A 16,941-nucleotide genomic window follows, 5' to 3' on the forward strand; every position below is an offset into this window, starting at 1 on the left:
CTGGTAAAGACTGGCCGATGATGGCCGGACTATTCTCGACATTTTAGCTCTGGAATTTGGTTCAAATAAACTTGTAAACATTAAAGATGAATGACTCTTGAAGCAGGAAAACTCTCTTAGCTTTTATGCAAATAAATTGAAGCAAACTATTGCAAATTCTGTTGGGTTCACAATGATAAAAAGCTGAGAAATGTGGGCTGAGTGAGAGCTCATTGCTTTTCACCCTATCATTTTATAAACTCTGTTGGCAGAGAAGCAACCACAGCAGATGACGCCTTCAATTAAATTTAAACAAGACAGAAGGATTTATTGTGTCCACATTTCATATTAATTTATATATTTCATGAAATTAGTATAAACGTGATACAAAAAAAAGATAATTGTTCAGAATTACAGAATGCTTCATCTTCACAGTGCACAACTACTTAACTGATTCCAGTTTTGTGAGTGAAAAAGATCAAATATACTATACTAATATAATAATTCAAACAAAAATGGAAAATGAAATCCCCAGCACATGTGCATTTGTATACAGTGACCATAGTCAGTAAGAAACGTTTCAATTTAAACCTAATGGTGCATTTATGTTTGGTGCACATAAAATAACTCTGATTTTCTAATTTATGGTGCAGAATATAATGAAACCTGTGGGGTGGAAAGTCATTTATAACCTATACTTTTCAAAGGATACTTAAAATGAAATATGACTGTTACAAAAAAATATGACTTTACCCATAAAATGAAATGCACTGTATGTACATATGATTTCAATGAAAGATAAATAATAAAACTAACACCAACAAGTCGATGCACATGTCCACATGTTGAACATGTCAGCGCTGCTCTCTCCACAGTTTGTCTTCTTGTGCAGCTGTTGACTTCAATCTCCTCCGCTTCTCTGTTCAAATCAACACAGGGCAGACATGGATACATGAATAAGGTAGATGGAAACAATAATAATCGATAATAATGCATGAATCATACAAACCTTGAGTCTGAATACTTTACACCACTGTGCTTTTTGAGTCTGGAGATGTCTGTTTTTCTGCAGGAGCATCCTGAAAAGTCATGTGAAATGTGAGTCATGACAAAAACACAGTGGCGAATGGAGGTCTGTGTCGCCATTCCTCAGCTCATTAATTGACAAACCTTGTGAGGAAGGCCCGGGTCCTCGGTGTCAGAGTGCAACCCGGAGACTTCACCATTCTCCACTCCATTCGGTTTGAGGGTGTTGAGCTCCATCGGGCTGTCTTCTCTCTCCTCAATGTGCAGCGGGCCGTCGTCCGCTGCAGACAGCTGAAGCTCCAAGCTCTCTGAATCCCCGGAGTTGTTCAGTTCAGAGCTGCTCTCACTTGGTGGAGCTTTCTCACCGTCTCCCTTGTTGTCAGATTCTGCGGGGGGCTTGGCCTCAGGCTCCTCTTCCTTCGCGCCCTTCTCCTCTTCCACATCATTGCCGTCCTCTCCAGACTTGTGCTCATTTCCAGCTGCAGCGTCTTCCTGTGCAGGAGAACTGTGGATCTCACTGTGGCTCGACCCCGCGTCCAGGTCCCCGGACTCGGAAGCGGGGCTCTCCGTAAGGGATGGCCGCGGTGAGACGGCGAGGATGCTGCTCTCTCTGGACAAAGAGCTGTGGCGAGGCTTTTCCGGGGACCTGAAACTAAACCTCTGGCCAGGTCTAGGACTATAGCTCTTGTGAAACTCAGAGAAGCTGGCTTTCCAGGCCTTAGGGGACGTCAGAGTTCGTCTCTTCAGGGAGCCATACCTGAAATATTTTGTATTATAAGACAAAAATCCTCAAATTCAGACATAAAAGTATTCATCCCAAAATATAAATCTATCGGAAAGCACTTTGTCTCTTTAAAATATATTATAGTAAATATTGCAGCTTTGCTGTTCAACCTCAAAACATGTGAAATATTGGCATTAAATGCTTTTTGGAGCTGCAAAAGACAACGCTGTTAGCATCATTGTGATGCTGAGAAGAGACTTTGTAAGTTGTGTGAAGTTTAGCAGAGCTTCAGTTGTCATGAGTAGATTTTTATTGTCATTCAACATGTTTTCAAAACGTCTTCAAATTTCAACGCTGAAAAGGAAAACTTACCGTTGCATTCCCTTCAAAGCAAACATTTTGTCCGGGTGCTGAGCCTGCAGCTCCTTTATCACATTCAGCAGATCAAGGTTGAGCTGAAAGAGGACAGAACTGGTCAAATAAAAATAAAAATAAAACATAACAATGTATATAGTTTGCCTACTGACTTAAGAAAAACGTACCGTGCTCATTTCTTTGTAGAAGGTGTCTCTTAAATTGGATACAGCTGAGAAGACTGTCACAAAGCATCCAACACGGCTGAGAAAGAAAAATAAAACCATAATGTAAAACATGTGTATACGCTTACATTTCATATGATGATAAACAAAGAGATATTCTAGCAAACCTGTCAAAGAGCACCGGCAGCTCTTCTTTTAAATCAAAGTTGATCCCTTCGTAGACACTTTTAGCAGCATTCATCTCTTCACTTGCCTTCAGAGTGAAACAAATGTAAGAATATTTTTGGGCAAATGAAGGTTGAAATGCACAGTTAAAAAAAAAATATATATGCATGTTATTATCAATAACCTTGTTGATCTTGACATCGTCCCTCTTCTTAGCAGTCTGCAGTGCCTCCAGGTGGTGAAGGGAAGAGTCGTAGTCGACCAATTTTCTTCCTCTCTTGGCTACTTTCTCCTACAGATTGGAAAAGATTGAGACTGCGTTCCAAATCGCATGCTTTTACTATTAATACATACTTCAGCCGCCCTTAATTAAAAAGCACGTACTGTTGCATGCAGTAGATATTTAATATAGGATGTACTACGTCATAATAACATTGCACCTGTAACTTTGACGCCCTTGCTCATATATCAGCTACATAAAGGATTGTGGGTCAGGCTGCAGGCTTGCATACTGCACAATACTTTTGGCATAGACATACTTTGTATTGGGACTTATTAAATCTTTTTCTGGCATACTAAGTAGTGTGGTAGTATGGGTATTGGAACACACAGATGGTGTGTGTGTGTCTTTGTAGGGTTTTGCGTGTTTTGTTCTCAGGCCTTTTGTCTGTCTGTGTATTCACTTCTGTTTGCTTGCGTGCTTGCTTTCTCTCGTCTTACCCTGACATCTGGGAATTGGCTCACGTAGGACTCCATGGTGCGTACGGCCTGATCTAATAGCTTCACCTCGAGGTCATTCCACAGGAGGTCCTCCCCCTTATTAAAAGGCATAGCATAAATATTGCATTAATTATGTATGAAGAGAGGGAGAAAGAAGGGGTTTTGGTTCCCCTAGCTATGTGTGAATCCTGTTGCTTTTGTCGTTGTAAAACACAGACGTGCAGTGGTAGAGCTGCATTTCATCACTGATGATTGTACCGACCTCTACAATGGCTCCTAAATCTTCCTCCCCAGCCCAGTCAGTTTCGTAAGCATCAAACAGAGACTGGGAAAGGCGTCTCGAAGCTTCGCGCATGTCTGTAAAAAGCAAACTCGTCCGTGTGAGACCTGCAGAGGACACAAATCGACAACATATACAAGCAAAAAAGCATCTTCACCTCGAACTGAATTAATGTAGTTCCTCAGGTCCCTGTACATTCGGTTCCCATCAGTCTGCGAATAGACAAGAGGTTTGTATAATTGTCAGTCTTTAGATTTATGAATTCCATTGTGTTTGGTTCTCAGAGTATAAGCCATCGCATGTTTACACAGTAGAGACAGCAGTGGAAATATATTTGTGTTAAACTGAAAGTCTTTTTTTTTTTCAATTGTTCAAACATTGTTAATCTACTTTATTGTCCAAAACAAACACGGACGGTAACTCAAGGTTTCCTTTATCTCGTTAAGCAGGGGAATGATTACCTGCTGGTCATTAAACTGTTGGAGACAACGTTCAAAGTGGTCATCTCTGCTCTCCACCGTCTTCCCCAACTTTTGCAGTACCTGTAGAAAAAAAAGCACGTACCTCAAAGCAACAGCTACCGCATGGTAATACCTTCTTTCTCTTGCTATTCGGGAAACAGAAACGTGCAGATTGTTACCTTTTCTTTGCTTCTGCTCAGCTGTCTTTGGACTTTTTTAGCAAAGTCACCAGTGCCGCTCTTCGGACTTGTGCTCTCGGCCATATTTTGACTTGGCTGTGTTTGTTCCTGAACGATGAAGAGAAACGGAGAAGAAAGAATTGTCATCTCATATTTAACCAAATTAAGACTGCCTCAAATTTGTTCACCCTCTCCAAGCCTCCAGAGCTCACTAGAGAGACTTTTGCATGTCGGACCCATCAAGACCACTCATTTAATGTATAACAACATACTTGCACAATATACACAGTTATATTTAAATTACTATCAATACTATGGGAGTAGTAGTACAATTATTTTGTTATAGTCCAAGATATTGTGAGTAATGCATATAGGTTTTGTTAATGCTATCACCTCACTCTACTCTATTAGTCTCTGTGCTGCTGTAACACTTTACTCTTGTGCTTTTTTTCATATTTATAAGAGTATTTAAACTTAATGATATCAGATGAGGTGGAAAAATGGGGAGAGTGAGGCGTAACTGAATAACCTCTTTATATTCACCTCAGTGAGCAAAGCAGCAAGAGAAGTCTTCACGTCGCTGGGGCTCTGGAGGCCTCTCAGCAGTGTTAGAAAAAGTATTCAAATCCTATACTCAAGTAAAAGTACCACCATATAAGAATACTCCTTTACAAGTAATACAAAGTCCTGCATTCAAAGCTTTACTCCAGTATAACTTGGTTTTGTCAAAGTATAAGTACTCATTATGCAGCAGAATTGAGTTATATTTTATGTTACTTCTCCTTTCATAATTGATGCATATATGTGTATAGCAGTAGTTGCTTTTCAGATTAAGATTTTTACAAACAAAACACAATAATCTCATAAAATATGATTTATTAATACAGATTATACTATCTAATAGTAGAGTCATTCAAATGAGCTCCACCATGACCAACTACAACAATAAAATGCTGTTAACGAATCTATACATAAGTAATAATCCAGTATCATTTGATTTAATATTAGGACAACAGCTATTTATTTTTGCTAATAATTACTCAAGTAACACTTTTAATGCAGTACATTTGATGGAGTATTTTTACATTGAGGTATTAATACTTTTACTCCTGAATACCATCACTGAGTAAGTATAAAGTAGTGGAAAATTTAAACCTCTGCCGTTAAGTTATGGAGCGATGGAATTTAAAAAAATCAAATAAATGACTTGATGAATTAATGAATGTGCCAAAGGTAAATACATAAAGAACCAAATAAAATCAGAAATATCAATGTCACATTTGATAAATTAATCAATGCCCACATGTATTGTTGATATTGTTTTAGGAACATTTGATTGCATATTCATTTTTTAATCGAGTGGTTTAATTATATTTTGGTAGGTTCCATCCTCCATACTCTGACCCGTGGACGCTCCCTTTTGCTTCAGCTGTGGAACCGCGTTAATCCTCTGATAACTACAATACCCAGAGTTCCCTGCGCTCAAGCCACTCCCAGGAGTAGACAGGCAGCGGTGAACTTTAACCAGAGTGTGTTGTATGTTTCTGTTGGTGTCGGAGGAGTGGCTCTATGATAAATTCCGACCAGATTCAAGCGCTGCTCGCCGACCTGCAGGACATGATCATGGGGAGCACGCTGGTCAAATGTGCCGCCACCGACCTGGGCATCCAGTGGGCCGGCTGGGCTCTGTCTGCAGCCTTCAAAACCGAGAAGTTTTATGATTTGGCAGGTAATGAAAAAGAAAATACCAACAACTGGCGAACATTTTCCCCTTTGTGAATGTTGATTTGTTGCCTTGTGCAGAGGTTTTGCAGCCTGACTCGTTATTCAGGACAGTTGAATTGGTTTAAACTTGACAGAGAAGCGAATCACATTTAAGCGGGATATACGTAGGTTAAACAACTATAATTCAGCTGTGTGAGTTGTAATTTAGTTTTTTTTGTCTGCACTTAAAAATTGAACTGTAACCATTATGAAAGCTGCGTTATCTAAAGCAGCTTTGTTGTGAAACAGCCAGAGAGCTCCTCCTTCATGTTAAGAAGCCACATGCATATCCAATCAGCTTAACTTAGCTGGTCCTGTGTCACTGCAGGGCCGTACAGAGACATCATGGGGCCCTCTTTTTAAAACAAAAAGGGGGCCCCAATTATTTTTAATTTTTGTATGTGGGGCCCAATGAAGAATGGACACAAGCCTTTCTCTCCACTAGTGATTACTGGTACCTGGTCTCACTTTTGCATTATTAAAAACTCAAAACATTAATCAAGTAAGAATTACTCTGATTTAATTCTTACCTTACTAATGTCCTCTAGAGCATTGGTTCCCAAAGATTTTCACGGGAAAACCCCCATTTGAAAAAAATGTTTCTCACCACTGCTCTAGAGCTAAAACCAGAAGTCTATTAATTGATTTTTATCAAGCAAAAATGATCCAACATTTGGTCTACCTATAGTCCCAGTTTCTCAGTTGTGAGGATTTTCTGCTTTTTCCTTATGTAATAGTAAACTGAATATCTTTGGGCTTTGAACAGTTAGTCAGACCAAACAATCAGTGACAGGTTGTCATCCTCCATAGATTTTGCCGATTATTCAATAATGGTAAAACAATAACTATAATCTGTAGTCCCAGTTTTAATAAGGTGATTGTCACTCGTGACACGTTGTCAGCTTAAAAAGTTAAGTGTACGAGCACTGACGAAGTTAGAGGTGACTGCAGCCTTCCAACCAGATAATTATCAAATAATTTGTTACGCGTAGAACAGTGCAGCTTACCTGTCAACGACTGATTTCTTTATAATTTCACAAATGAATCACCTTGACACTTGTCTTTGACTCGTCCTCTTCTTGTTCTCCGCTCTGCGCTGTGCTCCCGGATATTTTACCCTTGAACTTTGGAACCAATTGCCTGCAGTATCCTGGGTAAAAGATTTATCAAACACGCCTTACTGTGCAACAAGTAGAGCCATCCGCCATGCCCATGTCCCAAACGCTCTGAGTCTGCAGCTTGTCTCTCTCTCTTTTCTACCAGGATCTGGCACATTTATACTACTTGCCCACCTGAGTCGTGTCTGGGGAGGAGCCAGTCATGTCCGCCAGAAGGTGCAGACTGGGTTGGTGACAGCATGGGGACTCAGGTAAGTTAGGCAGCGTTGACCCCCATTGTTAAACACGGTGTCACCCCCTGCACATTTGAATAAAACTCAGAGGAATGCCTATATATATATATATATATATATATATATATATATATATATATATATATATATATATATATATATATATATATATATATATATATATATATATATATATATATATATATATATATATATATATGTCATTATTGCCTACAGAGTTTTGTGTAAGTTACGGAGGGTCCTTGGCGAGTTCAGAGGAGGAACTAATGAACGTGAAACCTTCGTCCGGTTAATGAATAATGCCTTTGGTTAATGTGCATGGACGTTAACCATGTCCTCTCTGCAGGCTGGGGACATTCCTCTTCATGCGGATCTTGAAGGACGGTCATGATCGCAGGTTCAACAATGTCAGAGACAGCCCAGGGACTTTCTTTGTATACTGGACTGTTCAAGGTACTTTAAGTGATGCAGAAGCATTCCTCTCATTGCCATAGTCCTTACCCAACTCGGCACCCAAGTTGCCTTGTATAAATCGCTGTCTGGTTTCTAGCTCTCAGTATGCTTGTATTCTATGAAGGAGCTGTTTGTTGCTGTAAGTTGAATGCATTTAGTTTGTGGTGGTATTAAAGGCTGGTTGAAGATGATTCATTCCCCCCCCCCCCCCCCCCCTCCCCTCCCCTGTTTCTCTCAGCCTTGTGGGTATTTATGACCCTCCTGCCCACCCTCATGCTGAACAGCGAGAAGCGGGACGTGCCTCTGGGAACGAGGGACTACATTGGCTGGACTGTATGGGGCCTCGGCTTTGCCACTGAAGCTATTGCTGACCAGCAGAAATGGCTTTTCAAGCGTAACCCAGAAAATGCTGTAAGTTAACAGACCTGGTGTTGTGCAGCCCTTAATGCATCGTTCACGGTGTGTAACTGCAGTGAAATGTACTTTTGTGGCTCCAGGGGAAATTCATCCAGAGTGGACTATGGGCTTACAGCAGACATCCAAACTATTTTGGGGAGATCCTGCAGTGGTCGGGGCTCTGGCTCTCAGCCTCGTCAGTGATGGAGGGGCCCCAGTACCTGAGCGTGGTGTCGCCTCTCTTCGTCTGGTTCCTGCTAAGCTTCGTCAGCGGCATCCCCATCCTGGAGAAGCAGGCCGTGAGGAAGTGGGGCTCTGACCCGGTCTTCCAGGACTACGTCAAGAACACTCCTGTTCTCTGGCCATGGCCTAAATTTTGATATTACATTTTCTCAACTGCTGTACCAATAAATGCCTCACAAAATGAACGTATATGCACATTTGTCATGAAGCGTCCTGTTATTTTGGAAAATAAAGGCACACCTTTACATAACAGCCCTCTGTGTAAGATTTCTTTGTGGCGTGACTAAGAGCTAAATCAGTGCATCGTGGTGAAGACTACAGGTTAAGCATTTCTGCAGTAAGATGGCTGTTAAGATTGTCATGCAAGTGTCTTAAATTGAGAATTTGACTGTGAAGGAGGTAATCTGTCAATCTGAACCCACCAAGCTCTCTGCATGTTTAATCAAAACTGGAGTTAACCTGGATCATAGAAACTCTCTTTACACCCTCCAACTGTTGGATTCAGGAAGCTAGCGAACAGCACAAAGCATTGGACAAAAGGCACACGAGACATTTTTGCAAAGGTTAGAACTGTATATTAAAAGTTACATGAATTTTAAAGCGTGAACTTGTGTACAAAACTTGTGCCAATAGTTAATAAAATAATGCCACGACAACTGAACCGGCTAATCTTAGAAAGTAATTGCCTCTGGCGTAGGGCTGCTCGTAAGCATCCACCCGGAGTACAAACATTACACAGAGCAATAAACAGAGAAGCTAAATTATCTGGCAGAGATTACAGCCTGTGACATAAACCAGTAAATATTCCTGATGATCACTGGCCGTGTTAAACGACTGCAAGTGAAGATATTAAAATGATGACCCTGTTCTCAAGAGATTAATGCCAATTAACTATAAACTCACAACCTCCAGCTTGCAGAAGATCCATAACATCTTACAACTACTGGTATTAGTATGAAATGGAAAGAAACATTTACAATTCTCCGGAGGACGAAGACAATCAAAATGCAAAAGAAATAGAATACAAACATCAAAAAACATAAAAGATAATGTTACCAACACATTCAATTACAACCTAGAATGAAATGCTTGAGAATCAGTTATTCAACTTCTGAGTGACACATGAGTTGAAAAACTGTCTAAGGTTGTGACTGAATTTAGACACAGGTCACAATAAAACTGCATATACAGAACATATTTTTACCTCTGAGCATATTTCTCACAAAGAGTAACAAACAGTACATTCTCATGTGTGAAGAGGTGAAAGTAGAATGCCGTGTTAAACAATTAGCTCTAAAGACACTCGAGTGTGCATAGATAGGAAAACCTATTTGGTTAAAAAAACAAAACTGTATCCTTTTACAAACACGTAAAGTCACAGAAACTCTTGACTATTGTGAAACACTAAAAACAATTATAAGAAGACTTCGAGACTGGCGGAGCGGTACCATAATATATGTTCTGCATGAATGCAAAAAACAATATCTGTTGGTTGTTATCGTAGTAACAGGAAGTGTAGCGTAGCTGCTTTGGATTATTTAAGGAGTGGAGACGCAAAGAATTTTCCTTGACGAGAAATTCCGACTGCTGATTTGCTCTTGCTCCCAAATCTGCAACAAAGAGCGCACATAATGGCATTTAATTGAATTAGGAGTAAATAAATCAGTCAATGAGATATTGTACAGTAGATTAAACACTATGAAAGATGTTCAAATGATGTTTTAATATCTTTGTTAAACAGTGGAATCAGCAGCACACAACAGTCGTTCTTGAGGTAATTGTAAGATAATTGGACTTCATGCAAGAACAATTTAGGTTTCATTTGCATTATTAATAGTTTATATAATAAAAGATTGATACTTGACGTCAGTGTATCAATACAATATTGCCCCGCAAAACCAATATTGCTAATATGCAGTATTCTAAATTATTGAATGCGGCAAGTTCTCCTAAATCACTTGTACAAGCCACTTAAGAACAAATCAGTTAGTACGAGTGGTTCTTGCATGAGGCCCGTTGATGTGATGATGTGCTGTGTGTTTACCTGGGTGTCAGACTGGACTTCATGCGCTGAGACAAGGAGCTGGAGGAGGGGGTTTTATTGAGCTGGTGCTCTGGAGTAGTCAGAGGTCCCAGCATGCTCACTGCAACAGTACAAATATTACAATGATACATCAACCAGCAAACAACTGTGCCCAGACTCCCCAGGCAAACACTGCAGACAAAAACAAACACACAAAGTCTAGTGAGCTCGTACTTCTCTCGGGGGTGGCATAGCAGTTTGCGTTCTCGATGATCAGGTGGTCCAAGTTAGTCGGATAGCTTTCCGCCATCACAAACTGGGCCCAGTAATCCACCGGGAGACCCAACAGGCGCTCCACAACCTGAACACAGAAAGATTAGCAAGAATGCAAAAGATCAGGGTTATTTCAGTGTGTTGCCTCATCCTCTTCCAACAGCGCTAAGCTGAATGTGTGTGTGTGTGTGTAGATGCCCTGGGCAAGTCAGAGGGGAATTACTGAAAGAGTCCATAGTACGGTGAGGATGTTCCGAAATGGAGGATTATTTAGTATTTAGCGTTTTGGTGGTCTCTGTAGGTTGTTGTAGGCCAGCCACTTATTAAAGGTGGGTTAAAAGAATGGATATTTTGCTAATTAGTGCGATAAAAAAAAAAAAAAAATCTCATCTAGAATTTGCAGCTTGTGTTTTGTCTCACAGCAAACATCTTGATGGACAGAAAGGAAGTTATAACCCAAAAGCTTTTCAGGATACGAGACCCAATTTTGATCATATTTTATAATTAATTTACATTCTGTAATTAGCTCACTAATCTAACTTGTTAATAATTGTCGGTGGCAGAGTCTGACATTCCTGCATTGCATTGAATAGCAGGAAACGGTGCATGCGTGTACAGCCACAGTGAGCCGTCAGATGAACAGCTGAGCTCACAGCATGACATCAGACGGCGGTTGCTCATGACATGATGGAAAAAGGGCAGTTATTGGCTGGTTATTTTCTTATTTCTGACAAACAAGCTGCTTAATAAGTGTTTGCTGCCCCCTGGGATTCTGGGACATGTAGTACTGAACCACACTTGCTGTTACAATCAGAACATTAAAGTTCTACATTATTATAGGACTAAAGAAGAAACATGATGTGCAATAGACATGATGCATCACTCGGGCTTACCCCGGGTTGTCGTTTAGTATCCTGCAGCATCGTCATGGGATCAGGGTTGGGAACGGCATGACCCACAATAGTTGGTCCAAACACTCGAGCCAAGTTGCTGATGTTCATCTTAGTGTCCAAGCTGTCAGCAACTCTGAAAGATGTTAATAGACTCAGTTATGTCTCTTTGGTAGATATGAAATACATTTAAAAAAGTGTATATTAGGTTAAATCAGGCGTAGGCATACGATAGTTTAACCAACAGCAGCAAGTGGCATCTGATTGGCTGGTACTTGTTGCCTTCTTCACAGAATTTGTAACGTTTATTAGTGATGAAAAGGATTGGCCGAAGGTGGGTAGGGTTAATGATTTCCACTTAGGCGTGGATGTTTTCATAAGGATGGCAGCCTTCTTGTGTAGCGCTCCAATATATAATTACAATGTCCTAATTATGGGAGAAAAATGTTTCTTTTAAAATGATGCTATGCACATTGCCTATGTGGTTGGAATAAAATTGCAGATCTGAGATTACAATTTTGATGTGGTGTCATAGTCCTAATGTTGAAATAGCACACTGATTAACAAGAACATTTTGAAATGGCACCGGAAATCAAAAAGGTTTCAGACCCCTGGGTTAAATAAACAGAATAATTGCCCTGTGTAAAATGAGTTGATGAGACAGACGCACATCTTTGCCAAAAGCAATTCAACCCAATTAAATTGGGTTGAATTTTCCTCTTTTTAGTCAGAGGATAGACTAAAATAAAATAAAAAAGGTCAGTTACAGAGAGACTTCTGTGAATATCAGCACGTTTCGGCAATGAGCTTGTAGCAGGACCAACCAGGTATCAAAGCACAATGAATGCTTTTGGATCGGCATAGCTCTAATTGGGTATATTAGTATTATATTCAGTACTAACCTCTGAAGGTGAAGGACTAAGAAAGCCAGTGTGTCTCTGTTGGGCTGCGGCAGGTCACTGATGGTTTGGTACATCAGCGCTATGCTGTTGTCATCGTCTGAAACCTCTGAAAGGGAACAAAGGAAAATGTTTTTGTTAGCAGAGAGGGAGGCTGTCTGGATTAATTTACAATTTGAAAGCAAATGTATCGGTCTAGTGTAAAAAATTAATTAAAAGAAGATCAATCTCTTTTGTTTATTCCAGGCAAATTCATACCTGAGGTTTCCATCACTTCTCAAAACAAAATAGAGGCACTTATGTTGGGTACATTTCTGCCATCCATTTAAAAGTTACACAAAGTTTTCTAAAACAGCATCTTTTCTAACAGCAGTCTCACACACACGCACACACACACACACACACACATACCGGCGGCCTCCATGAAAGTACGGTTGAGGCGGAAGGTGAGAAGAGGCTCCTTGAGGTTCCTCAGGAAGTCCTTGAGGAGACCAGTGATGGCATTGATATCGTCCACCTTGCTGAGCACCGGAACCGTTTTGCTGCGTAGGAACTTCTCCTTCAGGTCCTTCACTGTGCGATCCGCACCGGACAGACGGTAGAGTCCGGCCTGAGAGGAAGAAATACAATTATTCAATCGGTGGGCATCATTTGGGCCCGCTGGTTCCCCCATGCTTCCAGTTTTTGTGCTAAGCTAATTGTCTCCTCGCTCTAGCTTTGTACTGAGAGCTCGTATCAATCTTGAGAAAGTGAGACAGAAGCTAAACACAGTTATAAAGCAATCAAGAGATTTGGAGCAATTGGGAATTCAATCTCCTGGGAACAAATTGTTAAATCTTAGTTACAGCGGTCTGTAGCAGCTTGAGGGAAAGACATTAAAAAGGAAACTACTGGGGTATGAGGCTTTACTAACTTACACATTTCTGCATGTTATGAGGACAGGAAAACACCACTCACCTCATGCAGGCCCCTTTGCTCGATCTCACTGATACAGTGGACTACGAGAGGTGGAATCATGGGTGACAAGTCAGACACGTAGTCGGCAAGCACACCCTGGGAACAAACGAGAGATGGGGCAATCTGTCAGCACTGGGATGAAATTCCAGAGTGGAAGCAAACAAGAGAGGAATCAGGGAAAAATGTTCTCACACACCTCTCCAATTTTGACTGGTGTGGCGCCCATGTTGGGGATGCATGGCAGAGGGCATCGCTCGCGACACTCGGGGTGAGAGACCACCCTGCAGTCACGGCACTTCAGTGCAATCTTGCCAAACTTGATCCTCTTTCCACAAGGTACGCACGATTCCGGCTTAATGACCTATAGAGAGACATTTAACATGATTTAGGACGCTGGTAAAGATTGTGGGTCAACAACCACCTACATGTTCAGCTAAATCAAGAACGTACACTTTGTTTTGGCACATAAACTCAAGTAAATGCATAAACATGTTTCTGTGCAGACACAAACGTTTATAAGAGGAGATGATAACACGCTTCAGTGCCAAGTTTGATTAAACTTATTGGCCTTAAGGGAAAAATAGATATTGTTCTAAATACATAAAGTGCTAGAATGTGCTTTTCTAGTCTGATTAAATGGCATTCGTACCGTTTTGGAGACAAACTCGTGAAGACGGACACCCCCGTAGCTCTGCGGAGTGCTGGGCGCCACTTTCCTCTCTCCCTCGGGGTTGCCAGGCTGCTTAAAGACATCCTCGGACTGGACAGATTCAGAGTCCCATTCCATGGCAGCTGAGCAAGAGATAGAAAATAAATACCAATGTGTTAGCTGACATGACCACTGCGGTTATGAGAAGACATACTGTTGAATCACAGCTGCTGCATATTAATATTCAAGACACCCATAAAAAATAATGAGAACATTGCAAATAACAGGTTGATGAGCAGTTTCCTCTAATTTATTTTGGCTGCAGCACAGCAGGGCCCTGTACAGTAGGTGATTTGGTGAATAATGAGCCTAGATTAGTCAGTTATTCTAAAACAGCTTAAAATGTAAAGTATGCATTTAATGGATTGTATCCAAGATTGACAAAATCATTTTTTACATTTGACAACAAAAAAGAACAATTGTCCCAAACGAATGACTTATATCAAGTTGTGTTTGAAGAATCAAGTTAGCTGGATGAAAATAAACTGGCTCAAATCATATTAGCCTGAAAAGGTTGGGCCACGTATGAAGAACGGGGCCCATCATGACCTAAGCTTACATAATCCTGTTGTAAAGAAATCTTACCGGTCTTTCTCCTGCTGCGAGTCCAATAAGGAACACTCTCAATGGTAGAAACGGCCTCAACGGGTCCTCCGTTCCCAGGGACAGTCACTGTGGTCTTTGTAACAAGGGTCTCATTTCCCTGTCACAAATGAACAAAGAAACAGTAAGAATAACGACATACAACCAGACTATGCAAGGGCCCAACAGTACGTTTTAAGAGCTGGTTACAGGCTTGCAACAAAACATCTGCTTCTCCCTACCCTGTCTAAAGTTCTGCCTGTTGATCGAGACCGCTTGGAGGCAACTGGGGGACCATCGACATGATTTCTCGAGGAGCGCTGAAATCAAGACAGCAGACGTGACATCTGTATCTCCAGCGAACATGAAGCCAATCAATCAAACACAAACGTTTAAAGAGAAATGGTGCACATGCACTCATCATACCCTCTTCTCTCTTTTCTTGAGTCGCACTGTCCTCACACTGGAGGAGTCCCAGTCCTGTCACAGATCAAGCACATCAGAATCCTTGATACTGAATATGATGTGAATTTAACTCTAGAAGATACCGAGAAGGGAAGTACTTACAAGGGAGTCGTCTGTTTTGTCGTAGCTGATATCTGACAAGATGGAGGCGGACTCATCTATCGTAGTCAGTCTGTCAGGAGCAACAGAAAGTACGTGTCAAGCCAGTCAGCGGCATTTTATTTGTTATTTCGCCTTTTAAAAAAATCTAAATGGGAGTGCATTTGAAAGTTAAAGTGGGTTGAAAGTGTGCTGGAAAGGTGCATTGATGTGATAAATAGATGACCAGGAACATTGTACTTCAGCAACAGGCAACGGGGTTTATTACCTCCGGCTGGTATTCAGGCTGGCTGCTGCCTGGCAGTTTGTGTTCAGGAAGGCGAGAGCCGAGCGCTGCTCTGCACTCAGCTGGAGGCTGTTGGAGGATCCCTCACTAATCAGGAGGTCCCGGATCAGCTGAATTTGACGGTCCTGTGATGTGGAAATGCAAGCAAAGCACAAATGAGACACTCCTTGAACCAGGTGAATTAACAGCGGACTAAATCAATATGTGTCAACAAAAACAAGGGTCTGCATTTGATCCAACGTACCAGCTTCTCACAGTCGGTCTCGGCCTTCTGTCTGCGCCTGATCTCGATATCGACTTGGTTGCGGGCGTGTTTCAGTTTGACCTCCAAGGCTCCCCTCTCCGTCTCTGCTTTGGTGAGCACCTCCTTGCAGGAGCCCAGGTCTTGCTCTGCCCTCAGCCATTTGCGACGACAGTCATCAAAGTTTTGTGCCAGCTGGATGAAGTCTGGGAAAGGAGGATGCACATAGTACTGCGACAGGCATCTGTGTAGGAACCTATGTCTCAAAGGATAGATAGTAAAGATAAACAAAAGAATCGTAAAGTACTCACTTGGTTCAATATTCTCGTTGAGAAGGTCAACTTGCGTCCTCAGCTTATCGTATAAACTCTGGAGGCCCTCCACAGCAGTCTGCATGATGGTCTATAACTGAAGACCCTTGAAAGAGAGACATTAAGTACAATTCATTCATAGAACAGGGGTTGCGGTTCTGTATAGATTGGGTTGGTGTGTGGCTCATTTTCAACGTAGAAAGCGTTAAATTAAGACATCTGAGGAAATGTTAAAGAGGAAATGGGAGTTACTCTCGAACATAATGGCAACGATAACAATGCATACAAATATAAATTAGCCGCCACAGAATCATGTAAGTACCACATGTTATTCCTCATTTGCCAATGCGTTTAGTGCAGCTGCTTTCTTTTGTTTCTGTTCTAGCTAGTTTAGCATTTCCAACTGTAACGTTAATACTGAAAAACAACACGGCAGTTATTTCTAGCTCACATGTTAGCACAGATTAGCTCGCAACAGTTACTTACCGATTCGGTACTGGAGAAATATTGAGACGCAAAACCCTGTCGGTGGTGTTTAACGCAGAAATGTTGTTTCTTTTTCGTTTTTAGCGAGCACCTCGTCGTACCTTTGTCCACATTCTTCCGCAGCCACAACTGCAATGAGCGCGTTGCATTTCAAATTTCGCCGCTAGCCAATGAGCGATAACCACTGCGCGGATGTCACGAACTTCCGTGGGCGTATTTTTCGAAATAAAAGAGCCGTAACGGTAGCTCGTTAGCACCACAGAAAAGGCACAAAACATAATAAAGAGAACCAGAAATATCACGAATATGAAATACTATTTTATAAATTAGCCAACAATCAAAGAAACAAACTAATACAAAATCAAAAAGCAGGAATCAATGAGAAGAGTAACGTTAGACTTCCGGTCACAACTTTCAAA

At 41.2% G+C, this 16,941-nt stretch overlaps 3 protein-coding genes across 4 annotated transcripts; 1 reads left to right on the plus strand and 2 right to left on the minus strand.

Annotated features, from left to right (window-relative positions):
- Positions 1-286: 286 nt before the first annotated feature.
- bin2a (bridging integrator 2a) lies at positions 287-7,081 on the minus strand. Of its 2 annotated transcripts, none has more exons than XM_079167737.1 (13): positions 6,887-7,081; positions 4,074-4,181; positions 3,895-3,975; positions 3,591-3,645; positions 3,416-3,510; positions 3,154-3,249; positions 2,618-2,725; positions 2,436-2,521; positions 2,272-2,347; positions 2,102-2,184; positions 1,150-1,762; positions 989-1,058; positions 287-898 (listed from the first exon to the last, which is right to left on the minus strand). In XM_079167737.1, exons 2-12 carry the CDS (start codon positions 4,155-4,157, stop codon positions 1,005-1,007), a joined length of 1,431 nt encoding a protein of 476 aa, XP_079023863.1. In that variant the 5' UTR covers positions 4,158-4,181; positions 6,887-7,081; the 3' UTR covers positions 287-898; positions 989-1,004. The 2 variants fall into 2 exon arrangements, with proteins under 2 accessions (XP_079023863.1, XP_079023864.1); XM_079167738.1 differs by having other exon boundaries at positions 6,845-7,081.
- On the plus strand, positions 5,486-8,545 carry LOC306702200 (uncharacterized protein). Its single transcript, XM_079167756.1, has 5 exons — positions 5,486-5,802; positions 7,101-7,206; positions 7,556-7,662; positions 7,901-8,073; positions 8,160-8,545. The coding sequence occupies exons 1-5, from the start codon at positions 5,643-5,645 to the stop codon at positions 8,436-8,438; spliced, it is 825 nt and encodes a 274-aa protein (XP_079023882.1). The 5' UTR covers positions 5,486-5,642; the 3' UTR covers positions 8,439-8,545.
- A 315-nt stretch (positions 8,546-8,860) lies between these two features.
- Positions 8,861-16,647, minus strand: racgap1 (Rac GTPase activating protein 1). The gene is made up of 17 exons (XM_079181822.1): positions 16,523-16,647; positions 16,037-16,142; positions 15,729-15,931; positions 15,467-15,609; positions 15,202-15,271; positions 15,061-15,114; positions 14,877-14,954; positions 14,638-14,755; positions 13,993-14,135; positions 13,540-13,704; positions 13,344-13,439; positions 12,798-12,996; positions 12,390-12,495; positions 11,491-11,623; positions 10,559-10,685; positions 10,346-10,445; positions 8,861-9,911 (listed from the first exon to the last, which is right to left on the minus strand). The coding sequence occupies exons 2-17, from the start codon at positions 16,119-16,121 to the stop codon at positions 9,836-9,838; spliced, it is 1,896 nt and encodes a 631-aa protein (XP_079037948.1). The 5' UTR covers positions 16,122-16,142; positions 16,523-16,647; the 3' UTR covers positions 8,861-9,835.
- Positions 16,648-16,941: the final 294 nt, after the last annotated feature.

The sequence above is a fragment of the Pholis gunnellus genome (genome assembly GCF_910591455.1).
Source record: "Pholis gunnellus genome assembly, chromosome: 2".
NCBI classification, from domain to species: Eukaryota; Metazoa; Chordata; class Actinopteri; order Perciformes; family Pholidae; genus Pholis; species Pholis gunnellus.

Coding starts and splice junctions, on each gene's coding strand:
- bin2a (XM_079167737.1), bottom strand. CDS start 4,157: ATGGCCGAGAGCACAAGTCCGAAGAGCGGCACTGGTGACTTTGCTAAA. Junction 2,522..2,617: donor ACGATGTCAAGATCAACAAG/GTTATTGATAAT, acceptor TTCACTCTGAAG/GCAAGTGAAGAGATGAATGC. Junction 1,059..1,149: donor ACCCGGGCCTTCCTCACAAG/GTTTGTCAATTA, acceptor ATGACTTTTCAG/GATGCTCCTGCAGAAAAACA.
- LOC306702200 (XM_079167756.1), top strand. CDS start 5,643: ATGATAAATTCCGACCAGATTCAAGCGCTGCTCGCCGACCTGCAGGAC. Junction 7,207..7,555: donor GTGACAGCATGGGGACTCAG/GTAAGTTAGGCA, acceptor TCCTCTCTGCAG/GCTGGGGACATTCCTCTTCA. Junction 7,663..7,900: donor TGTATACTGGACTGTTCAAG/GTACTTTAAGTG, acceptor TGTTTCTCTCAG/CCTTGTGGGTATTTATGACC.
- racgap1 (XM_079181822.1), bottom strand. CDS start 16,121: ATGCAGACTGCTGTGGAGGGCCTCCAGAGTTTATACGATAAGCTGAGG. Junction 14,136..14,637: donor TCGCAGCAGGAGAAAGACCG/GTAAGATTTCTT, acceptor TCTCTTGCTCAG/CTGCCATGGAATGGGACTCT. Junction 11,624..12,389: donor TTAGTCCTTCACCTTCAGAG/GTTAGTACTGAA, acceptor AACATCTTTCAG/AGTTGCTGACAGCTTGGACA.